Genomic DNA, 24,732 nt, shown 5'->3' on the forward strand with positions numbered 1-24,732 from the left:
AGCTCCTCTGTGGGAGAATGATGCTTATTTTAGACAAGTTTTGTTAATTTTGCAAACAGTGAAACTCACTAATACTTATTTACATACTAAACATACCCAGAGGCCTCAACCAGGGTAAGTGTTCCTTCATGCTTCATACTCTCTCTTTCTTAAGAGGTAAAATAAATAAATAAATAAATAAAAATAAAAAAAAAATCTAAAGGAAGTGGATTTATCAGCTAACAAAAGACCACAGCACATACTTATTTTGACAGGCCCCTATAGTACCCTGGCCATGCCTCACATATTTGGACACACTCATCCTCGCTGAGGCTTTGCTGGCATCTGAATTCTCTGAGACACAGGTCACCCTAAGAATTTTCTTCCATATACAGCACAAACGTTATTCAAACGATACCTTGTACTTCCCCACAAAATGTTCATCCTCATTTCCATCTTCATCTTCATTTGCTTTGCCACGATGAAGGGGAAAAATACACAGCCAGTCTTCAAAATTACCAAACTCATTTTCCAGCTCAGAGTTATAGATCTGTAAGAAGTAGAAAGTCATCTTAGGACTTTTCCTGATATCTTGAGGGAAGAAGAGTCCCCTTTAAGAAGCGAAAGACCATCTTTCCCCTGCTTTGACCATTTCACCTTGTCCTGCCTTACCCCAGTATTACTCAGTGCTAGGTTTTCTTTATGACCCCAGGCCCATCCTCTGATGAGCACATGCATCCCAGTTGAACTTCAGGATCCCACTAGCTGTTTCAGAGCCCAGCAAAGATGGGGCCCAGTGCACACTACTGGATCAGGTTCTCTATCCCATTCCAACCTCCACTGCAGGAAAGTGAGGACAACATGGAAAAAGGGCATGGATTGAAAGAGGCCAGATCTGTCACCCCAATACTCACTTGAAGGGTGGCAATGAGCTTCCTCTTGGGTCGAGCAGGTTCAGCTTCAGTTACTGCCTCATCTTCTGCTTCCATGTCAATGTAGGCTGCATTTAAATTGCCTCCATCTAGAAGTGTCAATAGGAGACTGGGAAATGCTCTGATCTCTCCCATCATGGCAAGTGCCCATCCATGAAATGACCTCAGCAACAGCTTTTGCTTTCAGCCAGGTCTTTGACTTGTGTCAGGCTAAGTAGTTATTGCTCTCCATAACATGTGTTCTCACAACATCTCAGCTCTCCCAGCAAGACAAGTATGCATGAGAGGACAAAAATCAGCACAGACCTGCCTACCTGAATGGCTGTTCTTCAAGAAGAAAGTGGGCAAGGACAGAGCAAATAGAGGAAGGTGCCTGAAACCTTCCACAGGTGACTGGACACTTCCATAGGATTCACATAATTTCTATACTTACTGTCTCAACAATTCAGATCATTGCTAGGCTAGTCACTGCTTACGCCTCAGCAAACCTGAGCCTACAGCTGTAACACTGTCCTTAGATCCTCTGCTTATTATTGATGTTTTTCTGAGTTTATTTTTTATCCAAGGTGAGTATCCACAGGCAGAGTGAAGCCCAGCTCCCAGGCAGTTTTTCCTTTTCATCATCCTTTCTGCCCATTCCACTTTTACTTCCTGATCCCATCATGGCAATCCCATGATACTTGCAGCCAATTTTTCTGCAGAGTTTTGCTCACTCAGGAAGGCTCTTGATTCAACAAAATTTTCAAAATTTTCTCGAGGCAAGTTTAGTGTTTTCAACTTGAAATGGCTGATTAGCCTGTGCCAATATTTCTAATCTCTCTGCTTCCTTTTGTGTTGCTTTTGCTGAATGTCGCAAAACTGTTGCCCCTCAGATCCCATTACCACAAGCCCACCACCCTCTAGGGCAGTGTAGAGCCTGTCTCTCCCCACAGAAGACTCACCTGCATCATTCAGGTCATCATTCTCAGCATCTTCCTCATCAATGCATGTCTGAAACACACACAGACAGTCACCCCACATTGCTGACCACAATGGCTTCTCTATCCAAGCATAGGACACTTCCAAAGCTTACTGCCAAGTAGTCAGCAATATCCAGACTGAGATCATTTAGCATTAACATTTTTGCAGGAGGGTGTTCAATGAGTACTTTATCAGCATACCTGAAGGAAATAACTTTTCCTCTCCGCAGATCTTCTTATTGCCTTTTTTGATTGGGATATTGGAGAAGCAAGGTAAGCAAGGAAATTTGTGGCAGACCTGCCCCCATAGCCCACCCTGGGAAGACAGAGTGAAAGTCTCTGCACTGCATGAAAGTCCCTGCACTGCAGCTCAGATCAGCAATGGCACATTTTCAGGAGTGTCTTAACATGATCCCAGTCACATTATCAAAATCATTCAGCCTCAGGGATGCTTCAACATCCCCTGCCTGCAGATATCAGCCCACCTGGTCAGTCTTTGATACCTGACTACCTTAAGAGTGCTTGACACTCAAAAGCATACATCTTCCTGCAGATCCATGCCACAGGGCTACTGTGGCACTCTGTGCTGACAAAATCGTCTTCCTCAAGCCAGTGCAGACACTTCTCCCCTCGGCTGGCAGCTGTGACAAGAGATTACCTGGTTATACAGCTCCTTCAGGGACTCATAGTATTTGGACCACCAATCCAGTTCTTCCAGGTCTGGTTTCTCCTCTTCATATTCATTCTCTTTCTTTGCAATCTTATTAATAGGAATCTTCTTTAAAGGAGCCTTAAAAGCACAGAGCAAGGGCTCAGAGGGAGGCAAAGATAACACAGGACACCTACACATCCTGCACTAGTACCCTGGTAGCCCCAGCAAAGGCTCAGCTTTCATGCAGAGCACAGGAGGTGCAAAGCTACGTGTAGCCTGGGTTCATGCTTTGCTACGAAAGCATCAGTATTCATGGCACAAGGCAACACAGCTCTTTTCCTTATGCCACAGCCCAAACATGCAGCAGTGTCAATGACCAGCAGAAGCAGGCATGAAACTCTTCCAGGAGACAGCCAGGGGAAGATCAGTGTTTGAGTCCAGAGCAAAAGCTGGTGGTTGAAACTTAACTCTGAACTTCAGAACTTTTTGTTTGTAACCTTCAGTTTGGACTTTCAAGCCTCAAAATTCCCTGGGTCAACACATCACTCACCTTTACCAGACACAAGGGGTGAATGCTGGGACCTCGGTCACCAGTAGCAGGGCCAATCTTAGAGGGAAGATGCTGGGATGAGGCTTTCCTAGCTGAGATGAAGAGAAAGAGCATCATGTTCTCATGCATTTAGTTCTGCCCACAGCTTCCCAACTTTGTTCAATTGTTATTTCACAGGAAAAACCCCTCTCTTACCCATCATGATGTAATTTCTTTTAAAGCTTTTGATAGCAGATTGTGCCAAAATTTTACTGGAAAACCAAGTACATTGCTAAGACTAGCCACCATCATCTACATGCATTACTGACTAGTAAGAATTCAGATTTATGAGATACACTTGCCCTATTTGGAAACTACCACAGATCAATCTTTTGCTTCTTAGTCTTCATATCGTATTTATTTACATACTCACAGATCAGGAGCTTTGGTTGTTGCTGTCAGAGAGCTATTGGGTTAATCTATTCCCAAATGAGTAGTCCTTGACCCAAATCCTTGGTTGTAGTGGACCAGCTCACACTTCCTAAAGCTTGACAGAGGTCTCGCTGGGGACAGCCCTCCAGTTCAGTTACATATAGGTTTGGAATAGGTGAATTCAATAGTCCTTCACAGACTAAAAAACTCTGATTCCAGACACAGACTTCTCACGGGAATAAGTTACCGTGTAATATCTAGCCCCAGCTAAATGGCCGTCTGGATTAAGACATATTCACAAGCCATTCTACCTCCTCTGATTTCCACAACTGTAAGACAAACAGTGGCTGGGAAAAAGGCTCCAAAGAGATGGCATATCCACAGGTGAAGAGTCCTGTCGATGTGGTGGGGAGGCATATGATAAGCTAACCTTGGAGAGAACAGTCTGCAAACTACCCTCTGCCAACCCCAAAGAGATCAGCCTTATGCCATTGCTTGGCTGCAACCACTTTCCCAAAACCCGTCTTAGAGGACCACAGCCTCCAAGGCTAACCTGCCTTGGGCTATGCTTTTATTCAGCATATTTATGGTTCTTGGATGAGGACTTTGCTGTCTGGCTACAGAGAAGAGGGGTAGAAGATCTCTGCCATGGGCAGAATCTGTCTGCTGCCTCCACAGGAACCTCACTGAGCAGCTCACCTCTGGGCACATCTTCTGTTTCCTCTTCTTCAAGTTCTCTTGGAGAGAATTTCATCACGTCGGACACAACATGGGTTCCCACCAGCACGGTGCGCCCAAATGCCCGCTTTTCCACAACAAAGATGCTGAGGGGAGGGTGCAGGTAGACCTGCTCAGGGAGCTCCTGCAAAAGAGCCATGCAAGGGGTTTGCAGGAGTGAGGGCAATACCAGTGGCAGACCCACCACACACAAGGAGGTCTGATGAGAACCCTTACAGCTCTGCCCTAAGACCAGAGCCTCATGGTGACAGAATCACAGAATGGCCAAGGTTGGAAGGGACCTCTGAACATCACCTAGTCCAACCCCCCCACCGAGCAGGATCACCTAGAGCACATTGCACAGGATAATGTGACAAACAGCTGAGACTGCTCTCAGTGAGCTTCTTCCCAAAGGTTTTGATCTGCAGCCAAACTGTGTGGCCGTGGGAGACCAAAACCCTGGGGGCAGTTCCCCTCCTGTGCCCTCACCCTGAGCAAGCAGACTGTACATGGGTGCAGGACAGCCATGGTGCACCCCAGCATGGTAGGAGCCCCCTTCCTACTACTTACCACATCCATGTATTTGACCACCTCGGTGAAACTGGGGTTCTCCTTGTAGGCCACAATTACCTCCGACTCCACCTTCTTGCCAGCACATTCAATGATCACCTGGGGCTGATCCACCTCAAACAAGTTGACCCGCTTCAGGCCCCGCAGGCCCCAGAACAGGATCTAAAGCACACAAAGCTGCTGGTCTGCTCCAGATGTGCCAGGCGCAGCCCAGCCATGTAGCCCTGCCTGCAGGTGCCAACACACTCAGCACAGACCCCAAGAGAGGCATGAAACCACTCTCCCAAGGTGGCCACATGGACCCAAACTCATGCTGCAGGCACAAACACAACAGCTTTGATTGTTAAACCGCTGAGGTGATTTCTCCTGAATGTCAAGTACCTCCTTTCCTGGCATCTGCTCAGGTCTTGAAGGCAGATTTGAGCCCCAAACCCAACTCCCTCCCCAAGCCCTGCCCTGTCCATGGGCTGGCTGGCTGTGCCATCTGTTGTAGGAGCCAGCCCTGCAGAAGGCAGCTCACCTCTATGCGAAACTCCTTCAGCACTGGACGGATGCCCTCTGGGATAATGAATCGTCCATCACGGGGGTCTTCCAAATAGCTGGGCTCCTTGGGCTCCACATCCTCAGGCAATGATGGCTGAACAGACAGAGCCAGGACACACTGAGCAGTGAAAGACATTTCTCCTCTACACCATGTCCCCTCTCCCTCCCCTCTTGTTCTGTGCCCACAGGCTCTGTCCCTGCAGCTTCCTTTCAGTTGATAGCCAGTTGAATTTCAACAGAGAATCCTTTGGTGAGCCCCATGCAACCAGCTCTGCACCCCTTGGAGCTCTCCCCTTAGTGCTGGCTACCATGTGCATCTTCCTCAAAGTCCATTACCTCCAAATAGCCACTGTAATCCAGCTCAATCAGCTCAAAAGTGGCAACGAGCTCCCCAGCCGCTTTGGTGCCTTTGTAGACATCAAAGAACTGCAGGGCAGGTTTGCTGTATGGCTCATCAACCAGCTTCACATGTGGGACAGCAAAGGCTTGGCCAAGGAACTCAGGAGAGCCCTGCAGGAAAGGAATGGGTGAAATTATCCCTGCATTATATCACCACCTCAGAGGAAAGACCACCACTAATTCCAGCCACCTGAGCCAGCATCAGAACTCTTCTTCACCCTCTGCTCCATCCAGAGCCTGGAGCAGCAACTCCTCTTAACTCCGGGTCTGCTTCAATATAGAACTGGACAAGTGGCATGGGACCATGGACCAGAGGTCATCAAAGCTAGATCAGGTTCCTCAGAGTTTTCTCCAGTCAGGGTTTGAATGTCTCCAAAGATGGAGATCCCACAAGCTATCTGAGCTCTAGGCTCAGCATTTAAATGCTATCATTGTGAAACTTATATTAAGTTGGCATTTTTTTCTTGTTCCAACTTGTGTCCACTGCCTGTCATCCTGTCCCTGTGTACCTCCAAGAGCAGTCTGGCTCCATCTTTACTCTCTCCCATTAGCCAGCTGCAGACAGCAATAAGATGCCCCCTTTGCCTCCTCTTTTCCTGGCCCTCAGTCTCTCCTTGCTCTGTCCTATGCTCTAGTTCCAGACATCTTGGTGGCCTCACCTGGTCTCGCTCTAGTATGTCAGTGACTTTCTTTTACTGGGGAGCCCCAGACAGGGCCTAGGAAAGCTGCTGAGCTACATGGGAGAGTCCAGTGCATGGGAAAGTCCAGTTACACCATTCCCTTTGTGATAATAATGAGGCCCCAGGAGAAGAGTGTGACTTCAGAGTACTAGTGAAGGGGGAAAGGGGAAGACTGAGGAGGGAGGGGAGATGACAGAGGGGAAAGAACAGTCCTGAGATCTACATCACCTTCCCGTGGCTGCAAGCCCGCTTCATCGAGAGCCCACTAAGGAAGCAGGGCAGACAGCTGGGAGAGGCACACTGCTTTTCCAAAGCGGGGAGATCCTAGATCCACCAAGGAGTCGTCAGGACCTGGCTTGGAGCATCTCTGAGCCATCTGTAGCCCATAGCCAGCAGCTTCATCCCAGCTCATAGCAAAAGGCTGCAGAAAATCTCAGTCACAGCCCCCAGGACTCACTGCCACCAGCAGACCAGGAACCAGAGATGTGGCTCCTAAGTGCCTGCTTGCAGCACCCACATATTGCTCTTCTACCTTCCCTGTCATTGAAGGGACAGCAGGAGGGCTGTGTGGCCATACTTACAAATTTACTGTGGTTGAAGAGATTGACTATAACAATGGGTGTCTCTGTTTTCAACTCTTCTCTTTTCCCATCAATAATGAGCTGGTCAAACAGAAGTAACTCATTCCACATTGGGCTCAGTGTCTCCTCCACTGTCTGCAGACAAAGACAGGAGGCCTGAGCCTACCACAGGCCATGGAAACAAATCACATGCACTTTGTAAAGAGAGTGGGGAAAACATGAACTGATCTCCTCTCCCCCACAGCTGCACAGAGATAGTGCCTGGCAGAAGAGATGGTAATAGCATGAGATGGTACAAGCACTTGGGGCCAACTGGCAAATGGCAATCAGCCCTTGAGACCATGCTCTGGTTGGCTGTTCTGTCAAATGTTCCCTGAAAGTTGCCACACTGCCCAGAGCACAAAAATACGTCATGCATGGAGTTACAAAATTTCCCAGAGGACTGACAAAGCACTGGCTTTCAACATGTCAAGGAGGGTATGATGATTTTTTCTGTCCCCAACTCTCCAAGAAGGCAGAAACAGGAGTTTGAGGGGTCTCACCCTGGTGGTCTGGCAATAAGTTGAAAACACCACTCTTGCAAATGGATCAGAAAGGCCATTGTCACCTGCAGGGAGGATCCCTCGAGCCTGATACAGATGGGCTCGGAGCTGGAAATAGCTGAAATCTGGTAAGAAAAAGAGAAGAGAGTTCACAGTTCCCTGGTCCAGCCCTACCTCAGGCCAAAAAAAAAAAATTAAATACATAAATTAGGAAGAGCACGGTCCAGCCAGATAAGACTGGGTGCATCCCACAAGGGTACCACTTCTAGGGGTACTCACTACAGGTCTCAGAAGGCCTTTAAAGCTTTGACCAAGCAAGAGAAGCTCGGCAGGCTCCCCAGACCTGGGAATTGCCCCTGGGAATAACACATGTGAAATGTGCAGTGATTTCCTGTGAGTATCTGCCACTGGGGAGCACCACTGAGTCTCAGCAAAGGGGCAGACCTCATGCTCATTGCCAGTTTGGCACAACATTCAGTGCCTAGGAAGCCCCCATCTTGCCAGCTGCTGCAGCTGTGAGTGTGTGAACACATCCTCATCAGAACAAACTGGACCTGCCTGCCCCAGTCACACCTCAAAGATAACGTTGAGACGATGGGTCAGGTCCTACTCCTCAGACACTGACCCTGGGGCAGGACATATCTCTCTACTTGCCCACTTATGGTTAAGCCATGGAACTCACCATCCCTGCTGAGTCGGCTGGGAAGGCTGTAGACCGATAACTGGGTGATCTCCTGCCCACTCTCAGAGAGGTACTTGAACTCCTTGGGCAGCTCCACCATGCAGTTCTTTGCATATTTGGTAACCCCAAGCCACATGTAGATTTCCAGTTTGGCAAAGATCTGTCCAGTATGCAGCCCGGGGACCTGAGAGTGCAGGACGTTTAGCAGGTTGCCCATCCCAGCCATGCCACCTTCAGACTAAGACCACTGGTGTTGGCCTGTGACCAGCCACAGAGCACAGGAGACATGGCAACATTTCGGCAGAGGCAATCATCACTGGTGGAGCAAGAGCTGCATCTCCTTGCAGCCACCAAGATGACAGAAAGGAGGGCTAAGAAGAAAATAGGGGGAAGCAGCAAGAAGGAAGCAAGAACATGCTGTTTTAGTATAAACTATACCTTCAAAAAGACAGTCTGGATCTTTGCACAGTCCTTGCCTTTCTCCTCTTCGACTACTGAGTAGAGGATGTTCTGTGCAGGGACTCTTGCGTATGCCACACGCCGGTTGTTGCTGAGCATCCAGATGAGAATGTCAGGGAGGGTGCACTGGGGCTGGAGGGAGGAAAGGGAGGCAGAGCAGTGAAAGTCTCCTGATGAACATGGGGCTGGTGGCTGCATAGCACTTCGGAGATCCAGAAGCAAGTGACCGGGCCTAATGCTGGGCACTTGCTTCTGAAACTCAGCCCTGCAGCATGGCTCTGCAGTTTTCCTGGAAGGATTTGTGATCCTCCCTAATTTTCATTACAAACACCAGCAGGACACACTCACCCTCATCCCACGCTGGGGAGAGGGAGCCCTCATGAGGCTGGAGAACAGCAGCCCAAGTGCTCATCCATGGAACCAAACCACACCTGCTGGCAATCCAGCAATACCAGCACCCAGGGTACAAATGCAGTTTGGACTCAGAACAGGCTTGCAAATGAAGGACATGCGCGGATGTAAACAATTACTTCTTTTAAACCCTAGGCTCTACTTGCTTGAAGTCTGCCCTCACTTACTTAAAAGTGTGATAAAGATTGAACTTCACTTGTTGAAAGGCTTCTCTGAATTGCATCAACATCTGGTCACTTAGTTCCAGCAAACAGTGCACCCTGGTTTACACTAAAAGTATGCACTTATTTTCCAGAGATTTTTAAAATAGAGCCAGTGAGACTCTGAACAAAGAGAGTCTCTCTTATAGATGAGAGACCTTATTGCAATACAAGTTTTAATTTGCAGGAAGGTCTGGTGTTGGTCCCCAGGGGGACTGCATGTAGGGCAAGGCAAGGCTGATTTCCCAGGCAGGCTTCCTGCATCCCCACTGTGGGCATGGCCTGGGGCCAGGCAGGGAGGGCAGGAGGGTCCTGGCTGCCTGGAGCTGACCCAGCTCTGCCTCCGAGCCACCACTGAGCCCTTGGACTCCTGCTCTGTCACCACTGGTCCAGCAAGGCTGCGAGGCCTCATCCCTCATGAGGGCCATTGCATGATAACTTCCAGCAACTAGAAATTAGGATTTTACACGTCAGGGAAAGATTTCAAAGAAAAAGCCCCATTTCAGGCTGGTAAAAAGCTCAGCACCCTCTCCTTGCCCATGCCCTCTCCAGGTTGGAAATTGAGTGCTCCAAGAGCAGCTGTACCTCTTGAGCCATGAAGCGTAGCTTGGCCAGGATTCTCCTCATCTCCTTAACCTTCTCCTTGACATTGGCTCGAGTCAGCTGCCGCCTCACACGGAGTCCCTGCTTCGCATACAGGATCTGAACAGACAGCAGAGTTGTTACATGCCCTGCCGTGACCCATGCATATAACACTGGCAGCCCTCACAGGTGCTCTGTGGGGAAGCAGAGGCCATGTCCACCCTGCCCTGTTGCACCCTGGCATCCACCAGTTCGCTTGCCAGTTGTTGAGAACAAACCTCATGAACCTGTACTGAGCCATTTAGTGAAGGGTGCTGAGAACTGGAGACTCCAGTAACTCATCAGTTCTGCTGATACCAGCCAGTAAGAGAAGTCTGTGAGCTTTTGCATCGTTTGGGGCAGATCAATTAGCATCAATTCTAGATGGCCCTCCAGAAGCATCCCCCAAAGTGAGGATTACACTGGCTCCCTCCACCACCCTCAAATCCCACAGCTTACAATGTTGCGCATCATGTATTTCGTCCGACATCTGTCAAGGTTGTTTGGATGTGCCATTGTTTTTCTCTCTGCGCTGAGTGAATATTGCCTGCAATGAGAAAAGCAGTACAGGCTCTGCAACCCATACACCCTGCAGGGGAGCACAGTTTACACAGCAGGGCCACAGGTTCCAAACCCCTGCTACTAATCTGGAGGCATCAGGAACCTCATCTCTGTAATGCCTTATTTTCCGTAACCTCTTTGATCAGAAGGTACACTGGAATTTGCTCAGCACTCAAGGCACTGTCTTTAATGTCCCCATTCCAAGGCTAGGGACTGATGTGCATATTGGACCCCACCAGGCAGTTGCAATGATTGAAACATGAGTCTCTTGAAAGAGTGAAGGAAATGTCCTAACACTTAAGAAACACACAGGAGATCAGGAACATCAAGGCTGCAGCCTGTTACCCCCATGCTTCCCAGGTGTGGTGCTATGTGGTGTTCTCTCTGAGCTTGCAGAATAATGGGGTCTTTTCCCCAGGTTGTCCCACTTTCCTTCCACTCATCCTCCTCTTGAAATCAGACTGCAGGCTGTGCACAGCCCAGGTAGGACAGAATATAGCCTCCTAACCCAAAGTCAAAAATCAGGAAATCAGGGACATGAGAACCTGCACCCAGCTGCAAATTCCTCCAGCACTTCTCGGAGCCTCTCTTCTGCTTTAGCCTTTGGCCTTCTCATGAGCTTCTCCACATCATCTAGCCCCTGCTCCTGTGGGGAGAGTATAACATTTAGGAACATTGCACCTGGCCGTGGGGTCAGAGAAAAGCATGGCAAGGATGTGTTTGCCTCAAATGTGCCATTCTGCAGAGCCGGGACAGAGCTAGCATGTCAGGTCAGTGCTGCACTGCCAGAGACTCTGAGACTTAAGGATAACCTGAACACTGTTTGTAACAACACTATGTGCTTCAGTCTTGAGCAGTCACCAAAACACACAACTGTGAGCTTTGCTTTCAGATTTCTAAGCCCGAGCAGGAAAGACAAAGCCCTGGGAAATGATCTCACCAGAGGCTGAGAGCCCATTTACAGCAGCATCTCCCCAGTGCAGGACTGGCAGCAGAGCAGCTCTCTGTCATTGTCTGGCACTGCCACTTTCCAGGAGACATTGCCAGGCTGGGGCAGGTGGGATGGAGCCCCACAAGAGACACGGACTCACATGGCAGGGGGTTGGGGTGGGGGAGGTGGGGGCAAAGTGTGAGGTAAATATCTTGAAGAGCAGCTGTGCATGATGTGAGTAAAACGACCATGAGACAGGAAGCCCTGTGCCCCAAGAGCCTCCCCACACATGCTACCAGGCGTTCTGCCAGCTTGACAATCCAGTTGGAAATGCAGAGTCTCCAGGTGTGATCCTCCCAGTAGCTCCACATGTACACGCAGGGTTTCTCATGTGTCATGGGCAGGCAGCTGTATGACCTAGGGGCAGCACAGGAGATTATGGCTGCTGTTTGCAGAAAGCACACGCGCCATGTCACATGGCAGCACTTGCACAAGGAGCAGCATCTGGACTCTGTCTTCCTCACAGAGAACCAGCTGTTTTGGGCTCTGTACCACGGACATAGTTTCAAACTGTTAGACTAGCCCTTTGGCATCCCAAACCAATGCAAGGGGTTTCTAGCAGATGGTGCATCATGTGCCCAGATGAACGAGGCTGATGGCAGTGTGGGATGCTGCTGAGATTCCCTGATGCTATGAGATTGAGTAGGAGCAGGCACAGGGCTCAGAACACAAATACCAAGACCTTGCCAGGCCCATGGGATGAGACAGGCAGCATTCCCAGAGTAGACATCTCATTAGAAGAGCTTGTGTGTGTCTCACAACATAGGAGCACATGTGCCAGAGCACTCCTCTCCTTCCTCCACGCTGGAATCAAGCCCTTGCGCTGCTGTTTATCAACCAGAAAACGGACTGCTGTTATTGATGGGTTACAGTTCCCTGTGGCCCTGTCCTTGGCCATCATCTGTAGACATCATGCAGACACCATGGGGCCTGTAGAGCTAATGGGCAACAACAGCCAGCTAGGGTATGGCAAGCTGCAGGGTTGCAAAGCAGAGAAACACTTGCACAGTACTCACATTGCTGAGCACTAATAGCATCTGGAATAACAAAACTGGGAAGTTCAGGACCAAGGCAAGGGAGAGAGAAAGAAGACTCACCTGTCATACTCCATGGTCTCTGGTTTCTGGCTCTTTGTCACTGATTTGTTCAACGGGGCCAAAACTGGGCCCAGGACTTCAACATCCGTCTCACTGTCAGAACCAAGGTCCAGCAAAGGCTGCTTTTCTTCTCTCCCTTCTCCCTTCTCCCCTTTTTTATGTACTTTGGTCACAACCTCTTCAGCTTTGCCATAGTTTCCTTGAATATAGGCATTAAAGAGCAAACAGGTAAGTGGGATCAGTATTAAACAATGAGTTAACCAGCTTGCAAAATCAGTGCGATCACATTCCCAAGAGAAGCACATGGGTGTGCACTGCTTTCAGAACCAGCACTTCAGTACCATCCAACCATCAAATTATCACATGGACAACAAGGAGGTCCGAGATGGAGCTGCGAAATCCTGGGGAATACATACCTATAGAGACCTCAAAGCTGACAGGCTTGGAGCCAAGTGAGGAGTCCATCATCGTGGCTTCAAAGAAGGCAGCAAAGAGAAGGAATTCCTCTTTCTTCCCCAGCGCATTCTGGGCAAGGAGAGAGAAATCAGCCCAAGCCTTGCGTAATAGAACTCTGCCTCAGCAGAGATTTCGGAGAGCAGCAGGGCATGGCTGGTGCCTGCCAGCACTCCTGAGGGCCTTGCCAGGGCACCAAGGACATCACCAGGACACTGCTGAGGTCAGCGCCACTGGGCTGCCAGGCATAGAGCAAGCTTGTCTGGACATCCCAAGGGTGTATTATGGAGCAGTGGCTCTGGCAGATGCTCTGCCATCAGCTTGTGTAATGCTACTGAAGATGTTTGTAGGCTAAGGGATGGCTTCTGTACCCATACAGCCGCTGCTTATCCACCTTTTAGAGACCAAGTGGAGACACAGAGCCAGCTAGCAGCTCCTTGACTCTGGAAAGAAGCATGTCCTCTAAGGTGGCTATGCCCTGGGAATAGCACCCACATGAGAGCCTTTCCTGGCATAGGAAAGACTGATGCATGCATGTGATGCATGCAGGGGTGCTCCAGCCTCACCGAGAGAGGCAGTTGTGGGGCTGCAGGTGGAGCCTTGGCCCTTGCAGCAGCTCAGAGAGCCCTTGATGGCATAGCAGTGGGCAGGTTGGGTTTGCTCTGGCACTGTTACACCAGCCAGCGTCCCCACTGCCTTTTCCCATTAGCCTACGCATGCATCAGGTTAGCATGGGGCAGCTCATGCCAGCTCAGCAGGACTCACCACAGGTAGTGGATGAAGCTCCTCCACCTCCACAATGACCTCCCCAGGTTGCTCAGCCTCCTGAGAGCCCCCAGCCTCCTCCTCTCCCTGCAGCTGGCTCAGCTCTTTGGTTTTCTCCTTGGATTTTTTACTTTTCTTCTTCAGCTTTGGTTTGCTTAGGGCACTTTTCATCTTGTCCACGAGCTTCCTCTCTGCCACACTGGGGCTGCTGAAAATCTCCACTGTGATGGCCATGAGGATGCGCCCACGGTAGAAGATTCCCTCACCCACACCCTCATTCAGGTCCTTGTGGATGTCTCTCAGAGCTGAATTTTGGGGGGAGCCATACAGATTCACCCATGCTGGGCCAAACGTGGGGTTAAAGCCTGCAGTGACAGGGCCAAGGTCTAATTACACCACAAAGTGCTGCTGCATAGACCTTTCCCTCAAGCAGACAGCCCAGGACACACAATGTGAGCATGTTCTGCCCAGACACACTTCTGCTTTCCACCTCCAGGAAACCACCGTGGCCTGAGCAGTGGGTGTCCAGCACAGGCCTGCCCATGCCACCCTGCCCCAGGGGAGCAGCCATGCCAGGCCTCACCATTCCTGCCAGGGTCTGAGATCTGCTGCAGGTCAATGTAGTGCGTGGCGATGGCTACATCACCAACATTGGCATCATCCAGCACCCGGACTTTTATCTTCTTGGCAAGAGGTGGGAACATCTCGATGAAGCTGATCTGCTCATTCCACTCAGGCTCAGTGGTGTTGCTCTCCACTGATGTCTCCCCCTGGGAAGGATAAAGTGTGAAAGCCACGCAGTACCAACCAGACCAGCAGCCAGAGCAAGGGATGCCTCAGGGCCCATCTGCAAATGGCATGCCCCCTGCCATGCCTACAGGTGGTACCTGGCAGGATCTGGAGATGGCCAGGTCCCTGCCCCTTCCCCCAGGTCCCAGCTATTGCTCTCTGCTATTCATCAGGGGGAGCTGTCCCAAGGCCCTGGCCAAGCGCTGCACAGCCAAGGGAAACACTGACCACAAACAAGCAACACCACCAGACCCAGAGATGTCATAGGGTCCCGTGGGAGAGCCACTAGGCTAACCAGGGACTGAGTGAGAGCAGCTGGCTGGCCTAGCAACTTCTCTTCTTAATGGGACAGAAACCTCAGCTATTGGTGCAAGAAAATGGTCCATTAGCTAAGTAAACTCTCCCAAGGGTGCCAAACTGAGTTCAGCCCCCTATGGAGCACTTCTGCTCTGGGATTTATTTGACCTTCTCCCCGTGTTTAGGCTTGGGCTATTCCAGCCTGTCTCCAGTGGGATTGCCATGTCACAGCGTCACTGCCACCAGCAGCAGCCCAGCATGGGCTGACACAGACAAGGGAGGATCAGCCCGTCCCCACGCAGATCTCCCAGTAGACAGACTCACCTGCTGCCCACAGAATGAGACCTGCACATATGGGTCAATAAACACTTTTTTCTCCCCTATGATCTTGGAGAAACCACCCATGATGCCTGCGCTCATGCTGGGCAGGCCCTCAGCACGATACAGCTTGATACAGACCCTGGCCCAGGGTCTCTCTGCAGGGACTCTCTTAGGCAGCAGCAGGTTCCTGAAACACAAATTCATGTTCCAGCTCTTGCATGGAGCCCAGGAAATGTGATGCCAGCAAATGACCTGGCTGGCAGGATGTTTGGATCCTGCCCCACCAAAGGTCTTCCCCCATCAGAAGAGGGATTAATGGGGAAAAAAAATGTGGCATGAAGAGAGACATGATTGTTTTCCCCCGGGGTCATGCAAGACCCTGCTGCACCCACCTTTCAATATCCTCAACATGGCTGCTGGAGGAGGTGGGAAGGGAGCCCACAATGTCCCCGCGTGCAGTGACAGAGATGTTGCACTTCACAAAGCCTTTCACACCTGCCCGAGTGTCTGTGGGGTCACTGATAACAGCCCATTTATGGAAAAAACTGTGGTCTGAGAGAGAAGGGAAGGGATTCGTTATAAAAAAGTCTTGGTTACCATTTCACATCCAATGATGTCTGCACAAACATTGCCCCAACCCTCCCTCTGAAGGTGCAGGAGGTCTCACAAGCCTACAGAAAGGCTGGAGGAGAAGTGAGTGCTGGTCCTTATTTAAACACAGTGATTTAAAGACAGGACCCTCACCAGGCCCAGCAGTGCCTGAAGGAAGTCTCAGCTTCAAATGAAGTTGGGGCAAGGAGCAGGTACGCTGTGCAGTCAGTCATACCTGGTTGGCTGTACACTGTTACAATGTCCATCTTGAATGTTCCTATGCATGTTGCCAGAAATGGTATGTTCTTTGAGTGAAAAACCTGCAGACAGCAGAAATACAAGAGATGCGGGCAGCTGGGCAACACATCCAGACATCCCCAAGGAGGATGGGATGCTAGCAGATGCCTGTTCCAACTCACAGCTCAGGTAGCAGCTGCAAGCTCCTCATGCACATTGACCTCCATCTAAGTTAGCCCTGGGCCAAACCCATCCCTGACCAAACCATTCCTGCAAAGCCTACCAGCCTGCAGCCCACAGCCAAACCTGGGCCAAGGCAAATTCATGACTTGCAACCAAGTTGGCTTCTTCTGCCAGCCCCAGATAAGCTAAACACCTACAAAGAACAAAGGGCAGACCTGCTTTCCTGCAGGGAATCCCTGTGTCCACACCAGACCAGCTTCTCTCACAAAACCCAAGCCATACTCAATGCTTGCTGAGCCCACACAGGCAGAAAGGATGTGCAGACTTTTGGAGGGAAAACACCAGAGATCAGATGGCAAAGAAGGTACTGGCTGGGTTTAGCTACCTTGAGAAAAGCCCCATAGTGCTTTGGACAAGGGGATTTTTAAGACCCCTGTCTGCCTGGCTGGGCTCTCCTACAAGCAGAAATCACTGCTGAGCTCCCCTGTGCTCACCCTACATTGGCCTCCACACCCTGCAGGGATCAGACTTCTGAGCAAGGGACTGTAGGACCCTAAAACCAGTGGGGCAGCAAGGTGACAGCAGAGAAACTACACCAGAGGTTCCACTGCAGTCACTGGAGGCAGAAAAAACCTGGAAGTGGGGAGGTGAGAAGGCAGCACTGCCCAGCACTGGCTCAGGGCAGGGCCAGGGATGGATCTCTGCCCCACTGTGACCATGGGAAGGTCCTTTGGTCTCCTTGTGTCGCAGCTTATAGAATCATGTACCGTCTTGAGTTGGAAGACACCTTAAAGATTATCCAGTTCAAGCCGCCTGCCATGGGGAGGGATGCCACCCACTAGATCAGGTTGCCCAGAGCCTTGTCCAGCCTGGTCTTGAACACCTCCAGGGATGGAGCATCCACATATTCTCTGGGCCGCTGACTCTGCCTGCTAAACCTGGCTGGTAGTATTAGCCTTGCTTTGCCCATCACTCCCAGCATTCACACACAGAAGCAGCAGACTGTACCAGTTACAAACGAAGCACCATGAGGAAGACATACTTACTGAAATCTCTATGAGTCTGTGAAATAAAACTTCCCTTGGCTCATGGAATTCAAACAAAAAGTACTAAAAGAGAAGAGAAAGACAGCTGAGCCATGGGCTCCCAACAGAACCCCATAAATGTCTTTTCCTGAGAGCAGCCGCACCCAGAGCACCTCAGGTATGGATGGCCTTGGCCACTTGGGACACAATGATGATGAAGCCTTTCTCCATAACACATACCTCATTGTAGAAAGGGCAATTTGTTGACTTCTGTGTCACTGTGTGCCTCTTCTCCTCTCCAACCTTGACTACCACAAAGGGGTTAATGTTCACCCCTACCAGCTTCTGTGCTTCAATGATATTAATCCCAACCTGAGGAAATGTGGGAGAAAACCATCACATCAACACTCTGCTTCTCTCTGGCTCCATTCTGAGCTTGTTCCAACAATACCAGTATGCAAACATGCAGGGCCCTCAGAACAGGCAAGAGCACAGCTGCTGAAATCTTCTCTGGCCAGCAACAAATCAAACTGGTATTTGAGACATTTCTTCATTTCAGACAGGCAAGGAAATTAAGCCCACATCTTTGACATGTGTCTGGAACTGTCTGGAACATGGCTGTCTCATTTGCTGTTGACTGGTTACAGGTCTAAAATGTGGGAGAAATGTTCTCACAGTATAAGCAATTAGCTAGTCATTAGATTGAAGAGTAATAGCTTCAAGGAAAGGAAGGTAGGAAATTCCACCCCCACAAAAGCTTTCTGCTAGATGGATAAGACCCAGCCCTGAAAAACAAAAGACCAGGATGCAAGTCCATGTTTACTCAGAACCAGGATAGGATTTGAAGCTATATCCAGCCTATGACCTGGCCCTGAAATCTGAAGGGCAAAAGTTGTGACTGAACCCCACTTCCAAACAGTGGTTTCAAATCAACCTGGTGTAGAGCACCGTCCAGAGTCATCCTCCTGGGGTGTCTGAAAAAGCCCCTGCAGCAGACATCCACCCCCAGCCATATCCCACAGGCATCCATGAGGGCCTGTGGAAGGTCCTGAGAAGGTTGGCAGGCACCAGCCATGCCCAGGAGCTCTCCAAAGCTCTGCTCAGGCTGTGTTTTGCTACAATACTCTGGGTGTTAGGGTGATTCCTTTCTCCTGTTCACCCACCCTATGGGGCCCAAAAAGAAATTCTGTCCTGGACCGGCTGGTTTTGGAGCTAGTGCTTGTGGATGCTGGATGCAGACATTCAGGGAATCTTAGACCTTGCCCAGGGAAGTCACACAAAGCAAGAAGGTCTCTTCATGCTAGAGGCCATGCTGGAGTATACAGCAACTGGAGAAGCTCAGGCCCACAGGAAGGCAGTGAGGGACCTACTGCGGGGTCAGTGGTAACTGCAGGGACACACACCCAGTGTTGCAGTACCTGGAAGCTCTGTGGGGTTGGGGTGGCAAACAGGTCCCGTGCGGAGCAAAGTCTGGAACGGCTGCACAGAAAAACAACCTGGGTGAGCTTGTCCCTTCAACTGCATGGACCTAAGTTAGACCCCACCAAGGGAAGCAACTTGAGAACCCAGCAAGTAACAGCCCCTCAACCCAAGAATGAGCAAATCCAAAGCAGATCGGGATCTGTTTGGGAACACTGAAATTTTCTGATATTTTATGGAAGCAAAATGCCACGAGATGCAGGATTGCCCCCAGCAGTCACCCCAGGAGCTGGCACCTCCCACTCCACAGCCCATGCAGGAAGAGCACAACCACAGATACCTCTTCACGGGGCTGAAGACAATGCCCGAGACCTCCATGTCAGATACATCATAAAAGTCTTCTTCCTCCTCTTCCTCCTCCTCCTCAGTCTCCAGGCCCTTTGCTAGCTTCCTGCCCAGTGCAGCTGCCTTTCTGTCCATCTCATTTGCTCTTGGCCCCTTGGCTGCCCTGAAATCCCCCACCACATCACCATCAGTGTTGATGAGTGGGTTGTGGACTCTCCTCCATGCGGGAGGGTGAGTGGATAACCTCAAGCACAGATACTTACTCCGGCTCCTCAAATCCAGGATTGTGGATGATTAACTCTGAACTGTAAGGAAAAAAAAAGATATTTTACTGAAAAAAAAGAACTCTTAACCAATGCACTTAGGAAACAGTGACAAAACCATGCTCCTGCTTGTCTCCTGACCACCACACCTTAACACAAGCATTCTCCAAATTGATGTTTTTTCTCTTCCCACCCTACACACCCTCTGCTTTGCCTCTAGACACTTCAGAAGTGATGCTCCCTGGACCTTGTCATCCTGCCTGCCCTGACACCCACTAGCTTTGGGTACCTTTGAGCTCCACCTGTGTGCAGGGTGCCTGGGGCTGCTACGGTGCAAAGCCATGCTCTCTGCAGCTTTGCAACCACAAAGTCTTGCTCCTATCAGCCAGGAAGGCTGCAGAAATGCCTGGGAGTCCAAAGGGGCTCCTGGGATGCAGTGGGTTATTCCAGTCAACCACAAAGCGTCTTCTTTGTGAATGCAAGATGTTTTATTTCCAAGAGCCTTGGTCACTTACTGCTAATGTAGAGCAGAAATGCATCAGCCTGGCTAGAGGTGGAGAGTCAGCGAGGCTGGATTGCATCTCAAAGAGCTCTTGGTTGCCCTTGACAAAGGCAGCTGTAAACACCACCTGGAAATTTTCCCCTCCCAGGATTTCAATACCTGTCTTTCATCTGATAGACAAAGTCCTCTTCAACCCAGGTCCCAGCTGAGCCATCTGGAGGTTGGTAGCGCAAATCCAACTCAATGTAGATCTAAAACCAGAAAATTAAATTGCCTGAGAGGTTGGCAGCCACACAACACCTGCAGAAATGCCAACAAAAACAGGCATAGATGTGTGGAAGGTAAAAACAAGTGAGATGTGGGTGGAAAGAAGGCAAAAGAGGAACGTCACAACCCCTGAAAAGCCTAATTTCATCAGATTCTCCTTGCTTGTCTCCATCAGCAAGCTGGAGTTAACCAAACTCCATCCCCTACAGCTTTCCAAAGCCTGAATAAAAGCTGAATCAAGTTTCCAAATCTACCTCTCAGTAGGCTGAAGAGGATGTATGAGCTGGGTCCACAGCTCAGGCCCTAGAAAAGGGATGTCTCTGGGGAGAGAAATACAACCCTGGGAAGCAAACAGCTGGGAGACGCAGCAGCAGAAGCTGGATGGAGGCAGAACCTTGGGATAAGACTAGGTGACTAGCTGAGGCTCTGAAGCCCCTTTAAAGCACCAGGAGTTAAAAAGGGGTACAAATAACTCAAGTTCCCATGGTTCCAGGGAAGAACAGGACTTGGAATAGCAGGATCTTGTTCACAGTTGGCAGAAGGAGCAGCAGTTGAAGCAGCCTCTTTCCTTCAGGGACTCATCTTTTCCCAGCTGAGCTGAGGGTCTCCAGCTGCTCTTGTCCCACTTATGTTTTTCTGCCTAGTCTGACCCAGACAAAAACTAACCCATCAAAAATGAAAGCTCTTGGATTTTGGTTGGACTAGGGCACTGCTTTTAGCACAAGGGAAGAGGCAGCTGAGCAAAGGGTTCGGGCAAAAGAGCAGCTCTGACCTTATGACAGTGTAAGTGCCCCAGCTCAGTCCCTCCAAAGCACTGCCAGCTGCCAGCTGGTCAGCCTGGCCCCCTCTCCCTTTGTCAGCACAAACATTCCCACAGTGAGCTGCAGTAGGCTAAAAATCATCCTGGTAATGCCCAGCTTCCTCCTGGGCTTGTGGTCACTGCACCTTGTCACCGCGGGGGTGACTCATATTGCCCAAAGGAAGGACAAACAGAGGTGCAGCACTTCACAGGGCTGCCAGCAGCACCAAGCTCTGTCTGCCTCCACCTCTCCTCCAGCCCTGCCCTGGCACCCAGCCCTGGCCATCCAGAGCTCACTGAACTGTGCCTCACACTGTGTGGGCAGGGAACAGCTCGTTTTCTGCTTGTGTTCACCTTCTGCCAGCACAAAGGGCTAGTGAACCCCGGCACCAGGGCAGGAGGGGAGCAGGAGCCATGGAGCAGAGGGGCAGGCAGGCATCAAAGACACTTCTGCTGCTACAGACCACCATTAAGACTTCATGTTTAACTCAAAAACTGCCCAGGCACAGTGTTGGAAGGAGATGAAATACCAAGTCCTGCACACACCCCTCAGTCCCAGAGAGGTGTTGTTAAGTCTCCCACTCCCCATTTACCCACTCAGCAGGTCCTCAGGTCCCCCAGCCCACCCCAAGCACTTAAGAACCTTCAAAGAGCCACTTCAGAGGGGTGAAGTGGCTGCACCCCTGCACAGACAGGGCTCCAAGCAGCACCTTGTGCTCCTCATCAGCCCCAGATCCACCTGGAAAGCTCCAGAGGTTTCCTACAAAGCCTTTCTGAATGCTTATAGGCCTTTACACCTGCTCAGATGAGTGATGGAGCAGTGCCCATCCCCAGGCTGCCCATAAAGGACTTACACTGGTGATGCTGTGGTTCCTGTCCACAAGGGCCTCCCGGAGGATCAGCCTCCCAGATGTCATCAGGTGCTGGAGGCTGAGGACAAGGGTACCAAGAAGCCTGTAACAAAATCACAGGCTGCAGCAACATAATGCACAGCATCAGTGCTTTCATCCTGGGGGAGGAGAGCACCAGGGGTCCAGCAGCTGGACTGACCCTCATGTTCTGCAGCCAGCTGAGAAGCAGAGGCTTTACACACAGAAATACATCACCAGAAAATAAGCTCAGGACTGCAGGTATGTCTACAGCAAGTCAGGCCAAAATCCACCCAGCCCAAAGGGACCTCTTGCTGGGGAAGGACCATCCCCGCTCCCTGCAAGTGGTGATAACGCGTGTGGAGTTCAGCAGCTTGTGTCACTGCTGTCTGGAGTCCACTCTTATTTTATCCTCTAGCTCCCTGTGGCAGCTGTGCCAGCAGCTGAGCTAAGCCCAGTATGAAACAGAGCGCCCCACTGCTTTCAGAGCCTTTGGAGTGCATCACAGCCCACCCAGAATGCAGATAGGAGCAATCATCCCCAGTCACCCCCAGACCTCCCCCATGTCCCTTCTCACCTCTTCTTCTCCAAGATGCAGAGCCTGCCTCCTCTCTTCCCTGGAGGAAGGAGCCTCTCACCGGTACAGCAGCATAACAAGACTTTCCCTTCTGTTCTTCTACCCTCTTTCTACTTTTGAGCATCCCAGAGCACTGACCAAATGTTCTGAAACTGTAATCTCTGTCACCCACCATTACTCTGCCCATCAGCATGGATAGATGATGCCAGTCCAGGTGTTTCCCATTGAACTTCTTTGCTCAGCACCATCAGGACTGAGTGACTTGTTACTGTTCATCAGTTTGTCCTAAAGCAGTCTCTATTGACATTTCAGTCAGAGACAATTCCTCCGATCTATCTCCGATAAGGAAAGCATCCAGTAAACAGTGGCACAAAGTTCAGCCACATTTTCTGCTCTGTTACAGCAAATAACATTCTTATTTGACTTTGTACACATAGCACTGCTGCTGCATCAGAACAACCAGCTTCACCCCTCTTCTATAAATTGTATCCTGTTTGTCTTCCTCCCATCAATTCCAAAAAATCCTTTCTGATCTCATTTAAAGTCCAGTACACTTCTTCCCCCACCTCTGCTGGTCACCAACAACTACAGGACCTACCTGTTACTGAAAACCTTGCTGCAGTTGTAAACCTTGATGGAGAGCACCTCTCCCATGATGAGCTTCCCATAGTGAGGCCAGCGAAAGAGCTGCAAGCAAACAGTACACAGTGAATCTCCTCAGCTCTCGCTGCTTCTGCAGCACTGGGAGGTGCAGTGCAGATACTGGATAAAGTAGAATTGTCAGTGACATGAATTTCCCCGCAGTATCGAAGATCATGATGGAGCTAACAGGAGGGAGATGAAAACTGGGACCTGCCTCAAGCACCTGAGTCCCTGCAGGGCCAGAGCAGGCTCATGGCACTGGGAAGCTGTGAGCTGAGCTCTCTGGAAGGTAAGGGGCTTCTGCTCAGTTTTATATTAGAAAGATCAGTCCTTACAGGCACCTGGAAGATGTGGCAAAGCCAGCCTTGGACAGGGCAAGGTCCAAAGAGGTGTTTTGTTACAGTCATTTATTGTTCTCTCCTCCTAAAAGTGAGGCTATCTAGCCACAGAAAGCTTCACGTGCTCCTTTTCTGCAGGACCTCCCAAAGCCTCCCAGCTCCTGCTGAGAGGAAGGCAGCTTCTGCCCACATCTGCAAAGCACTTCCCCTCACCCTACTGGAAGCAGTCGGGCCCAGAGCCATTTCCCCATCCCCTTGTTTTATATGCACCAACTTTCAGCTAAGGACGTCCCAGAACTTAGCTGCTCCCAGGGATGCCACACCATGTCCCTCCCTTTGCTGCCATCTCTCACTGCCTCCATTTGAAGCCTCCAGCACATGAGGGAGGTGGACAGGGGGTGACAGGCGGGCAGGGAGCCACCAAGCACAGGCACGCTGCGAAGATGTGTGAGGCTGTGATTCACCCCGCTCCCAAACTGTCCAGCTGGTGGCTGGTGAGAGGGACAGATCCCTGCTGCCCTGAGTCCTGCTCCTACCCACCCTGTGGCTTGGTGCCGATTGGGCTCACTGATCTGAAAAATTGTTTTGGGGAGGGCTCGTTTCTGCAAGAGCAGCCAGGCTTTCCAAAAGGCATATTAGGTTAATGCCATGCACGTTACAGATTGCCCCAGATGTTGGTGCCTCAGGCAACACAGAGACATCCTGATGGGACAGGAGATGAGAGATGGGACTCTCCTGCAAGTCCTGACAGCCAGGCACCACAGGCTCCAGCATGGGACAGTGAAGATGGGCACAGGGAGGAAGGCTTCCCATCCTACCCTGAGATACACACCCCATCCTCACTCACCTCCTGCCCCACAAGGCATTGACCAAGGGGCCACCCGGTCCCGGTCCCTGTCCCTACACCCCAGTGCCCACTGCCCTGGTCCTCACCAGTTGTCACAACACTCACCTCCCCGAACACGGCCTCTGAGCCGCAGCGGATTTTCCTCGTCTTCTGCGTGAAGCCTTGGGAAAGAGATAGAAGGCTTAGGCTCTGCCACAACCAGCACAGCCCCGCTCAACCGCCGGGATGACAGCCCCCCGCCATGCCTCCCTCCCTGCCCACGGGGCCCACCTCGGAAGCTGAGCTGCACCTGCCGCTCGCCACGGCCTGGCAGGTGGGAGAGCCGCCGGACACCGACACTGAGCGCCATGGAGCCGCCGGCCAGCAGCGCTGCCCCGCTCCTCGGCCTGCTCCCGCTCCTCGGCCTGCTCCACCCGCTGTGTGACTCAGCCCCGGCTCAACCGGCCGGTTTAGCCGTCCCCTCCCTGTCCCCGCTCACAAGGCTGGCACTCGGCAGGCAATGGCTCCCCACTGTCGCAGAGCCAAGCAGAGGGGAACACTTGGCCACAGGGGGCTTGCGGGCTTGTTTTGCAGTAGCCAGGCCTTGATGGTGTCATCCTTGTGCCCTGCAGCCGCACCAACAGCATGGGGAACATGGCCCGGGGAACCCCTGCAATGGGAGGCCAT

The 24,732-nt window shown here is 50.9% G+C and overlaps 1 protein-coding gene across 1 annotated transcript in view; it reads right to left on the reverse strand.

Moving 5' to 3' along the window:
* LOC101792763 (fer-1-like protein 4) overlaps positions 1 to 24,732 on the reverse strand; it is a 44,953-nt gene extending 20,221 nt beyond the window's left edge. The window contains exons 1-34 of the mRNA XM_027473012.3: positions 24,337 to 24,732; positions 24,172 to 24,227; positions 22,838 to 22,926; positions 21,648 to 21,747; positions 19,887 to 19,978; positions 19,226 to 19,267; positions 18,958 to 19,125; positions 18,617 to 18,677; positions 17,439 to 17,570; positions 17,220 to 17,282; positions 15,989 to 16,073; positions 15,555 to 15,714; positions 15,166 to 15,349; positions 14,339 to 14,525; positions 13,756 to 14,120; positions 12,954 to 13,062; positions 12,538 to 12,736; positions 11,677 to 11,797; positions 10,995 to 11,095; positions 10,348 to 10,435; positions 9,853 to 9,969; positions 8,636 to 8,788; positions 8,198 to 8,381; positions 7,516 to 7,640; positions 6,974 to 7,108; positions 5,650 to 5,823; positions 5,291 to 5,407; positions 4,771 to 4,932; positions 4,183 to 4,345; positions 3,073 to 3,164; positions 2,529 to 2,660; positions 1,853 to 1,901; positions 894 to 1,000; positions 398 to 529 (exon numbers count right to left, since the gene is read on the reverse strand). Of these exons, the coding sequence (XP_027328813.3) occupies positions 398 to 529; positions 894 to 1,000; positions 1,853 to 1,901; positions 2,529 to 2,660; positions 3,073 to 3,164; positions 4,183 to 4,345; positions 4,771 to 4,932; positions 5,291 to 5,407; positions 5,650 to 5,823; positions 6,974 to 7,108; positions 7,516 to 7,640; positions 8,198 to 8,381; positions 8,636 to 8,788; positions 9,853 to 9,969; positions 10,348 to 10,435; positions 10,995 to 11,095; positions 11,677 to 11,797; positions 12,538 to 12,736; positions 12,954 to 13,062; positions 13,756 to 14,120; positions 14,339 to 14,525; positions 15,166 to 15,349; positions 15,555 to 15,714; positions 15,989 to 16,073; positions 17,220 to 17,282; positions 17,439 to 17,570; positions 18,617 to 18,677; positions 18,958 to 19,125; positions 19,226 to 19,267; positions 19,887 to 19,978; positions 21,648 to 21,747; positions 22,838 to 22,926; positions 24,172 to 24,227; positions 24,337 to 24,415 (4,323 nt within the window). The 5' untranslated portion in view covers positions 24,416 to 24,732. The remainder of the gene's footprint in view (positions 1 to 397; positions 530 to 893; positions 1,001 to 1,852; positions 1,902 to 2,528; positions 2,661 to 3,072; positions 3,165 to 4,182; positions 4,346 to 4,770; positions 4,933 to 5,290; positions 5,408 to 5,649; positions 5,824 to 6,973; positions 7,109 to 7,515; positions 7,641 to 8,197; positions 8,382 to 8,635; positions 8,789 to 9,852; positions 9,970 to 10,347; positions 10,436 to 10,994; positions 11,096 to 11,676; positions 11,798 to 12,537; positions 12,737 to 12,953; positions 13,063 to 13,755; positions 14,121 to 14,338; positions 14,526 to 15,165; positions 15,350 to 15,554; positions 15,715 to 15,988; positions 16,074 to 17,219; positions 17,283 to 17,438; positions 17,571 to 18,616; positions 18,678 to 18,957; positions 19,126 to 19,225; positions 19,268 to 19,886; positions 19,979 to 21,647; positions 21,748 to 22,837; positions 22,927 to 24,171; positions 24,228 to 24,336) is intronic.

The sequence above is a fragment of the Anas platyrhynchos genome, chromosome 21 (genome assembly GCF_047663525.1).
Source record: "Anas platyrhynchos isolate ZD024472 breed Pekin duck chromosome 21, IASCAAS_PekinDuck_T2T, whole genome shotgun sequence".
Lineage (NCBI taxonomy): Eukaryota > Metazoa > Chordata > Aves > Anseriformes > Anatidae > Anas > Anas platyrhynchos.